The sequence below is a fragment of the Gavia stellata genome, chromosome 4, assembly GCF_030936135.1.
Source record: "Gavia stellata isolate bGavSte3 chromosome 4, bGavSte3.hap2, whole genome shotgun sequence".
NCBI classification, from domain to species: Eukaryota; Metazoa; Chordata; class Aves; order Gaviiformes; family Gaviidae; genus Gavia; species Gavia stellata.
Window position 1 is genome coordinate 2239957 of NC_082597.1, and position 9675 is coordinate 2249631.

Here is a 9675-nt window from a genome sequence, read left to right on the forward strand (position 1 = left end):
AGGCATAATGAGAGCCAGTAGCTGGAAGTTGATGCTAGGGAAATTCACATGTGAAACAGGGAGCAAATTTAACTAGGTGAACAATTAAATGTGGGAGCGAATAAATTCTGAAATGGCGGATTTTGGAACTACATGAATCACTATTTTTTCACTTCAGCCAACAAACCAAAAATACCAAAAAATCCCATATTTGGCTCAGCCTGACGCAAAGTGAGATTTTTTCCCCCCACTTTTTACTGCTTCAGCAACACCAAAAATTAATATTGAATTAAAGAAATTAATATTGAATTAAGTATTTTCTCTTCCCAGGGACAAAACCTTTTGATTCCATGGGGGCTCCTCTAACAAAAGCAAGCGACAGGCATAAAAGGTGACATTTAAGTGTCTTTCTCCAAAGTAGCACAACAAAAACAGTACCTTCTCTGTTCCTCAGCAGCCTGGGGATTCAAGTGCTTGCCCAGAGCGTGGCCACAGATCAGTTGTCCCCTTCATCTCAGGACATTCGTCCAGCGTGTTTTGGGACGCCACCCACATCCTCATGGGTAGGGATTTGCTCCGCAGGGGCGAACAGCAGCTGGTGCCAGACCACATGGTGGGGACAGCAATAGGAAGATCAGGGAGAGCGAGGAGGCAATATTTAGGACTCGGGAGTGGGAAAAAGGAGGCAGCAGCTGTGAGGTCTGGCTATAAAAGGCTGGGAGCTGCTGCAACGGGTCCTCTGGGGGGGTGGGCTCTGTCCTTCTTGTTGATGCCGTTCTAAATATGTCTTAGAGCTGAGATTGCAGGCAGGTTTTCTCTGTCACCACCAGACTATAGCACTTCCCTCTTTTGCTTTCCATTTCTCAAGAAAGACAGAAATCAGCCTCAGAATTTTTTGACTTGGGGTTGACCAAAAGCACATCATTCAATGAATAAATGTTTCATGCTCTAAACTGCCTGGGTTCCTCATTTTCTCTTTTCTCATTGAGGAACAGATGCCTCTTGGGAAGAGAAGATCTTGTCTGACCGGCAGGCTTGGTACACACATTTGGGAGGCTCTTGGTTTAGGCCAGAAATAATAGCTTCTCTATACTCAGAGGCCAGCTTTATTCCCAGCAGAGGTTTGGAGGCCACGACGCTGACAGCAGTGTTTGCATGATGCTCCGTTTAACAAAAGAACCCTGCCTGACCCAATTACGGCTGAATTCCCCCACTTCCAAAACAGGCATAGCCGTGTGCCCAACCTGCTTGGCTTGAATTCCCTAAATCCATGGCATAGCCCCAAGCAGGAGCAGGGTGATGCTCCCATCTGCCCTCAGAGGCAGAGGTTGGGCTGAACATGCCAGTGGAGGAGAGCTCTTCCGTAGATGCCTTCCTCTTCCAGGTCAGCTCATCTCTTTGCCCATCAAGGCTGCAGTCTTGTCCCCATGCCTCGGCAGAGCTGGGGGGTGAACACTCCCCATACTCCAGGCTCAGCTGAGCCCATACGCGGTGCGGACAGTACAAAGGGAAATAAAGCTTCTCCAAAGAAATTTACCCTATGGCTGGAGATGTTTTTACAGTTAAGTTGGCACATACAGGTCCTTGGTGAGAGGGTTAATTTTGCCTCCTAAAAATACCTTGAGGTTGCTTGAGGACTTGTGCAGGTGAGTTTTGAATATATTCAAGGATGAAAATTCCCCCATCTTTAGGTTCGTGCTCCAATATCTGACCACCTTCATGGTGAGTTGAAAGGTCTCCCCTTCTCGAGGATCAACAAGCTCCACACTTACCCTGTTCTCCTACATCCCATACTCCAAACCTGACCAGCTTGGTGGTCTACGGTGGACTTGCTTCAGTTTACCAATGTCTGTCTTGTACTGGGAAGCCCAAGCTGGACCCAGTAAGCAGAGAGGATCTCACAAATGCTGAACAGAGTGAAAACTTCCTCTCTGATACAGTCTGTGACAAGGTTATCTCCCCCAGCCCCAGAGCTGTCAACCTGTTGCAACTATAGCTGAACCAAAGGTTTGGGAATCTTTTAATGAGAGAATGAAGAGGTAAATAAGGGAAATAGTAAACAAGTTACCACTAACCACTCTTGTCTAACTGCTGCTAGTAACCACACAGGCACTACTGAGATTTAAGGGCAGAGCCAGAGCAGTCTTAAAGACGTACCTACCCATTTGCAGGATGGGGCCAAAACTGGCTCAGAGTCCTATGTCGGCTCTTGGCAGGAGGGCAAAATGAACCCTTAATGGCCAGCAGGTAAGTGCAAACGGAAGGTCTGACCCTACACCTGAATGTCCCGGACATGCAAAAGTCAGCAGATTCCCCCAAAGGTTAGTGGGGATATGGAACAAAGACCAAAAATTGCAGGATTGTGGCTAAAAATAGACAAGATAGAGCATATCACTGGCAGTGCTCTAAATAATGATAAGGGGAAGATTGTTTCTGCTAGATAAAGTGAATCATGTGGGGGCACACAAACTTCCCCAGAGTTTCCCTCTTTTTAGCCAAACCCAAACTTTGGCATCTACTTTTTTTTCCCCCAAGTTGAGGCTCTTCGAAAAAAAATACGAAAAAAGTTCACATTGCACTGTACCCAAGGCTGTTTAATCACAGAAATCACACCAGCTAGACACTAATAGATCATTTTATCCCTTGTTATTTCTAGGGATGCAAAGAAAAAGGAGCTCTGCTCCTTTAAGCTAGCAGAAAGCTTCTTTATATTCAGGTGGAGTCAAGCCTTCCTGGGCTATAAAGTTGCAGGGAGAGGCAGGGGCAGCAGCTGTTTTGCTTAGATCTTAGCAAGCCTCCAGTCTCATCATGGTAAGAGCATGCCTTGTATTTGTATTAGTCTAAACTTAAAATATAGATTGTCTATTTTCCAAGTGTACTGAGCTAAACAGCTTGTTTGCTCTTTTTTGCTCCTTTCTCTTGGGGATGTTAATTCCAAACAGCTTTGTTTAATTGCTGATTACCTTATGGTTTATTGATTCAGTGTTTGCTCCTTATAAGGGAAAAGTGAGGGACTTGGTTGGAGAAGAGCTATTTAAGTGGCCTCTTGCTGCTTTTCCCTCTGAGTTTGCAGCTCCTGAGGTGGGGTCTGTAGAGTTGCAAAGTTTCTGTCTCTTTAATGCAAGTTGGGTTTTACTTTTTTTGGGGAACCAGCATATCTTGATACACAACTATGTGATAGACTAAAGTTTAAATTTTGACACTGCTGGCCCTTTTCCCAAAGTTTAACACTCCAACTCTTGCACTGCCACAGGGAACTAGTGCAACTTGCAGAGACCTTTAGGGTTTTTTTTCCTTGGGAGTGAGCTGCCATGTTGCCTTTGTCTGCTACAAACCCTTGGGATTAGATATTAAATGAATAAAGTCCCCCTTCCTTCTAGCTTTTTAATTGAATCTTTTCTCTAAAGAGTTTGCAGCTGTGAAACTGAGGTGGATTGATCTGGTTACTAAAAAAACTGCAACCCTGAACAGTGCTGGCTGATCTAGCTGAAACTCTTTGTAAAGAATAACACAACTGTCACCTTATTGTGAATGCAAAAAAGTAACTTGTTGGAAAATCTGATGGTGTCCCTTTGCATGTTGCAAATGGAAGAAAACTTCAAAGCAACTCCTAGCGAGCCAGCTTTTGAACTTTTCCTTTTATCTGCTGACTTCTAGAGTCTGTCTTGGCTATAAAACAGTTAAATATTTACATGGTATTTCCAATGGGAAAATCAGCTGGACAACAATAGGCTGCCTATAGCCAGAGTCTGTAAAATGCAGTTCATCTTGATGCAAATGTTGGAGATCTGGGATCTCAAAAAACCTTTTGGTATATTTGAGGGGGGGGGAACCTGCAGAAAAAAGCTGCACTTTCTTCCTTCCAGCAGGCCCCTTTTTTCTTTTTTTTTCTTCTTCCCATTCCCTGTGCTCTGGGCTGAAAATACCAGTGCTCCCTTGAAGCAGGTGCTGGGACTAGGGAGCTGGGAGAGGATAGTGAGCGGAGCAGCTGTCCCAACTAGCGCTGGTGAAGCGGCTGTGGCACTGACCCTTTGCAAACTGTGGCGAGGAGCTATTGCAACCATCTTGCTGAGAGGGATGGGCAAATGGCAGTCGGCATTTCCCACATAGTGCAAATATCAACTCGGAGAGGGAGGACTTAAACACAGCCTCCACACCCAGCAGAACTGGTGGTCTTGGCCCAGACTGGGATTAAGCAGTGTTTAGCCAGCTGTGGGTAAAGGGGCTGGTGTCCCTCTGCAGTACCAGGACTATTCATCTAGTTGGTGTTTGGCTTTATGGTGGATGACCTGGACATGCAGCAGCCACTGGAGTTGCTTGAGGGCTGAGAAATGTCTTGGCACATCCACGCTTGGAGACTAAGAGGAGAGAAGTTGCATTGCGTTCTTCTCCTGATGGCTACTGCCACAAGTGGTTGGTGCCCAGGACCCTCTAGCATTACTTAGAGGGTAGTGACTTTCAAGGGACAGAGTCCCTATGGCAGAATAGTCATGTCTAGGGGTGTGTGCACGCAGAGTGTCCTCTCAGCCCTGAGACAACTGGGCTGTCAGCAGCATTTGTCATGCTCTGCTCAAGGTGGGCTACTTGGAGCAGGGGAGCTGGGCTTATCTGTGGAGACCCCCAGCTCTGGGTGGTGGTGTGAAATGTGGTGAGACCTGAACCAAGCTGCCTGTCAGAGCTACAAATAATGGGATCAGCTGCACTGCTTACCATCCCCAGGTGGGATCACCAGCTCCCTTTCATGGTGATCCTTTGGGAAGCAGCACTGCTCCATGGTATGCATGGCAGTAATTGGAAATTTCTGCTTGGGACCTGGGACATGAGCCTCTGTCATCGCTGCAGCAGTGCTTTGATCTTGGGGTGGTGGAAACAGCAGAGATGCCAATTACCCAGGGAAGTGTGCAACCATCAAAAGTCCCCAGAGAGTCTCCAGAAGACGCCAGTACCTCCGATACTGCCCTGGAGGTAGTTAGAGGCTCCTGGAGGGTGACCTGGTTAAATCAGGACTCCAAGCCTCTCCCCGGGTGTCAGCCTGCCCTTGTTCTGGCCCCGGGTGACTGCTGGTTTCCTCCAGCCTTGTTTCCTGCTCTGACTCCTAGCTTGGCTGTGGGTTTCCCAAGCTTGGCTTCTCCCTGCTTGGTGCACAGCTTTTTTTAGCTCAGGGAACCTGGAGCTGGTGTCCCTGATGCCCCATTGCTCTGGGAGCTGGGGGATTGACAGCTGCTCCACTCCATGGCAGGGCCAGTTGAGCACTGATTGAGGAGCCAGCGCTGCTCAGCTGCTTCCTGCCTCAGTACGAAGCCCATCACCTCCTTCCTTCCTCCTCCCCGAGCTGGGAGACCCCTTCCTAGGGATGCTATGTGTGCGGCTCGGCTGTGTCCAGCTGCCCTGCAGATCACGGTTTGATCCTCACTCCAACTCCCGGCGGTGGGCGGAAGCCGCCTGTTTCCCTAATCATCCACAGTAGCAAATGGCTCAAAACAAGAACTGCGGGGGCTAGTGCTAAGTCACAGGATGTCTAAAAATCGCCTTAACAAGCCATTTCCCCTTCCAGAGGGAATGCATTTCCATCCACATCGGGCAGGCTGGCGTGCAGATGGGCAATGCCTGCTGGGAGCTGTACTGCCTTGAGCATGGGATCCAGGCGGATGGGACCATTCCTGGCCCCAAGCAGGTGAAACCTGTGGAGCCGAAGTCTGAACAAGTGGATTCTTCTTTCGAGACCTTCTTCTGTGAGACAGCGTCTGGGAAGCATGTGCCCCGGGCAGTATTCATAGACTTGGAGCCCACTGTCATCGGTAATAGTGGGGCAGTTGGGTGTTGTGGCATCTTTAACTGTGACTCCTGACCCTTCTTACTTGGGGCTTGTGTTGCTGCCCATATTGCCCAGCAGCTTCCACTCCTATGCTGTAGTAAAATATCTCCAGCCATCAGAAGGAGACAAAGTTTGCATTTCCAAACGGACCTGGATTGACAAACCCATTACTTTTACTACACTGACTTGTCTTTAGTTGATCTCTCCTTTTAAGAGACCTGCTGTCTTGAGCAGGATCCTCAGCAGGTGTAAAATGGCATGGGTTTATTAACCTCAGTGGCTCTGAACAGAATTACACCATCCTATGACCTGATGTGACACATCTGGTTTTAATGCTACCTGTGAAGCCTCTTTGGGCAGATGGGTGCTACACATCTCATAGTTCTGTGGAAATTGGGTGTCTTGCTACTGCAAGCTTTCTACTTCCCCTTCCAGCTCCTTTAGTGATCACTGGGTGTTTGACTCAGTTGTGGCACTTTGATTTAGAGCACCTTCCTAGAAAACAATTTTTTTTTTTTGCTCAAGGAACTGATGGAAATTACTCCCAACCACCTAAATCCATCTACCTGCTTCTGCCTTCTAGGTTTCTCCTGGGCATTTGCTCCTATCTTACCATCTAGGATGTGTGACTCATTATTTCATCTAATGGAAGGAATGTAGACTTTTGTTTTGGTTCCACTTAATTTTTAGGCACCTTATCAAGGCACTAAATTGGGAACCTAGTGAGTGAGCCAGTAGAATATGAAATGTATCCAATATTGAGACTGAGTGGGTTTAAATACCCTCTGGAGCTGTCTCCAACCTCATTGACTGCATGGAGCCTAGAGAAACTGCTCCTAATGCCTGTCTTCATAAAGTGCCTGAAGCTGGGTTGGATACATCTAGCAGAAATGTCAACACTGGAGGCACTCTGTCTCCTCTCTGGGTGCTGTAGAACAGAGGATGGAGGTAGCGCTTCCAGACACCTCAAAATACTTTGCAACAAGCAGAAACACAAGCTGCATATGGTAACTAGAATCCTAAAATAATACTGGAAACATAGGCAGTGTCCTAACTCTTTAAGCCGAATTACGTTAGGATCTCCAGGTGACTGCTGGGTAGAGATGGAGGTGGTATAGTTAGGACCTTGACAAGTTAGCCTGGATGGGGTTATTCTTACCCCTTCCACTATTCCCTAGCTGAACTAACCATGCCATGACCGTCACCTCACATGGGCTCCTGGTAGATTTGCTATGTGTTTTACTCTGTCACACTAATGTCTAGAACCTGTAACTGTGTGCTGCTCTCCATGACTGCTCCTCCTTGTGTAGATGAGATCAGGACTGGGACCTACCATGCGCTCTTCCACCCAGAGCAGCTCATCAGTGGCAAGGAAGATGCTGCCAACAACTATGCCCGTGGCCACTACACCATCGGAAAGGAGATTATAGACACTGTCCTCAGCAGAATTCGTAAAATGGTAAGAGAAAAGACAGTCTTTCCCTTAAAATAACCCACCATGGACAATACAATTAAACTTTGGGTTTGTGGTAAAAGCCTTGAAGAAAAAACCCTTTATGTGAGCTCAAGGGCTGCTGCTGCCGTGATTAGGTTTGGGGCTCAGTAAAGCAAGGGACCATCTGAACCTGTATATCTGCCCTAAAAGCAACTGTCATTGCATATCATACATGTATGAAGTGATACAACACTAGAGCTAAGAGACAGAAGAGAAGGACTTTTGACCACAGGGAAGCCACACCCTGGTTGTGCAATTGCGGATATTAATTCTAAATGGGCAATTGTAGCCAGCATGGGAAGACCAAACTCTGCATTTGGTAGCAGTGAAGCAGGATTGTAACAATGTACTTGGATGCCTGTCAGGTGAAATACTTTTGAGATGTCTGCTGAGGGTCTAGGACCCACATGCAACCTCCCATCCCCTCTCAGGTGCTGAGGTAGGCATTGAGCTGATAATAGAGCAATTTGCCAAGAGTTTCCATTTGACCATGTGGAGTTACCTGTGTTATCTCCATGGATATCCTGCAATTGATTAAGACATGTATACTGAAGATGCTCAGTAGGGCAATATACTGAGTGAACCCACTCTAGGGATTGGGTGCACTCTGGCCAGTAAGTGCTCTAAGCAGAGTTTATTGCTGTATTATTTAGGATAGTTATTCTGGTCCCTAACACAGAGAGGTAAATACACATTATTCTGCTGCAGGCTGACCAGTGCAGTGGCCTCCAAGGGTTCCTGGTCTTCCACAGCTTTGGGGGAGGCACAGGCTCCGGGTTCACCTCCCTCCTCATGGAGCGGCTCTCTGTGGAGTACAGCAAGAAGTCCAAGCTGGAGTTCTCCGTGTACCCAGCCCCACAGGTCTCCACAGCAGTGGTGGAGCCCTACAACTCCATCCTCACCACCCACACCACCCTGGAGCACTCAGACTGCTCCTTCATGGTGGACAACGAGGCCATCTATGACATCTGCAACCGCAACCTGGACATCGAGCGTCCCACCTACACTAACCTCAACAGGCTGATTGGGCAGATCGTCTCCTCAGTCACTGCCTCCTTGAGATTTAACGGTGCTTTGAATGTTGACCTGATTGAATTCCAGACCAACTTGGTGCCCTACCCACGCATACACTTCCCGCTCACCACCTATGCGCCCATCATCTCGGCAGAGAAAGCCTACCACGAGCAGCTGTCGGTGCCGGAGATCACCAACGCTTGCTTTGAGTTCTCCAACCAGATGGTGAAATGCGACCCACGCCGTGGCAAGTACATGGCATGCTGCCTGCTGTACCGGGGTGATGTGGTGCCCAAGGATGTGAACGCAGCCATTGCAGCCATTAAAACACGCCGGTCGATCCAGTTTGTGGACTGGTGCCCCACAGGCTTCAAGGTGGGTATCAACTACCAGCCTCCCACAGTGGTGCCCGGGGGAGACCTGGCCAAGGTGCAGCGGGCTGTCTGCATGCTGAGCAACACCACGGCCATTGCGGAGGCGTGGGCCCGCCTGGACCACAAGTTTGACCTGATGTACGCCAAGCGAGCCTTTGTGCACTGGTACGTGGGGGAGGGCATGGAGGAGGGGGAGTTTTCAGAGGCCAGGGAGGACCTGGCTGCCCTGGAGAAGGATTATGAGGAGGTTGGAAGGGACTCTGCAGATGGAGAAGATGAGGCTGATGAGGATGAGTATTAACAAACTGCAGTCTGTTCTCAATGAATTCAAACCTCAGATGAAATACAAACCCTCTGTCATCAGGCTAAACTGCTCCTGAGTGCCTGGAGGTGCCAAAGGATTGTCCTGAACCTCAACGCTACTGTTTGACATATTATACCTTTTCTGCTTGCATAGTCTATGTGCTCATAGTGCACTTCTGTAGCATGGGTGTCTCGAGCTTTATCACACTGCTGTTTATCAATGAGTGAAGCTGAATAGGTGCCTGGCTTAGTGTTGGGGACACATCCTGCCTGGGCAGAGGATCCTGGTTCCTAGTCCAGGGGATTGTTGCAAGCTGCCTGCTTTGGCTGAAATGGCAAATTCTTGCTCTGGCTTTTACTGTAAAAGCACCTTTTAATTAGAAATGTACCTGTACACTTCTATGCAACTGTCTTTTTGTATTTGAATAAAGACATTTTTTTTGCTCTGAGTTCTTTAGATTTAATCAGGGTATCTCTGTGGGGAGGTCCCAACTGCATGGATGTTGTCTTGGAGAATAGCAAATGCTGATAAGGGTGTGCTCTCTGGGTAGGCTATCTGTGAGGATCATCAACCATAATTATTGTTGTGAGGGAAATGACCTATATCCTACAGGAACTTGTCTGTCTGAACCTGGATGCTGCTCTTCTCACCTCTGAGAGCAGCCCAGAGGAAGTGTGTTTGGGAGTAGGCAGGG

General features: G+C 48.0%; 1 protein-coding gene across 1 annotated transcript; it reads left to right on the top strand.

Moving 5' to 3' along the window:
• Positions 1–2751: 2751 nt before the first annotated feature.
• Positions 2752–9013, top strand: LOC104256490 (tubulin alpha-3 chain). Its single transcript, XM_059816562.1, has 4 exons — positions 2752–2790; positions 5534–5777; positions 7105–7253; positions 7998–9013. The coding sequence occupies exons 1-4, from the start codon at positions 2788–2790 to the stop codon at positions 8976–8978; spliced, it is 1377 nt and encodes a 458-aa protein (XP_059672545.1). The 5' UTR covers positions 2752–2787; the 3' UTR covers positions 8979–9013.
• Positions 9014–9675: the final 662 nt, after the last annotated feature.

Bases quoted from the DNA above. Each gene is read 5' to 3' on its own strand.
- LOC104256490 (XM_059816562.1), top strand. The intron at 5,778-7,104 runs GTAATAGTGGGG...CTCCTTGTGTAG, and splicing joins CTTGGAGCCCACTGTCATCG to ATGAGATCAGGACTGGGACC. The intron at 7,254-7,997 runs GTAAGAGAAAAG...ATTCTGCTGCAG, and splicing joins TCAGCAGAATTCGTAAAATG to GCTGACCAGTGCAGTGGCCT.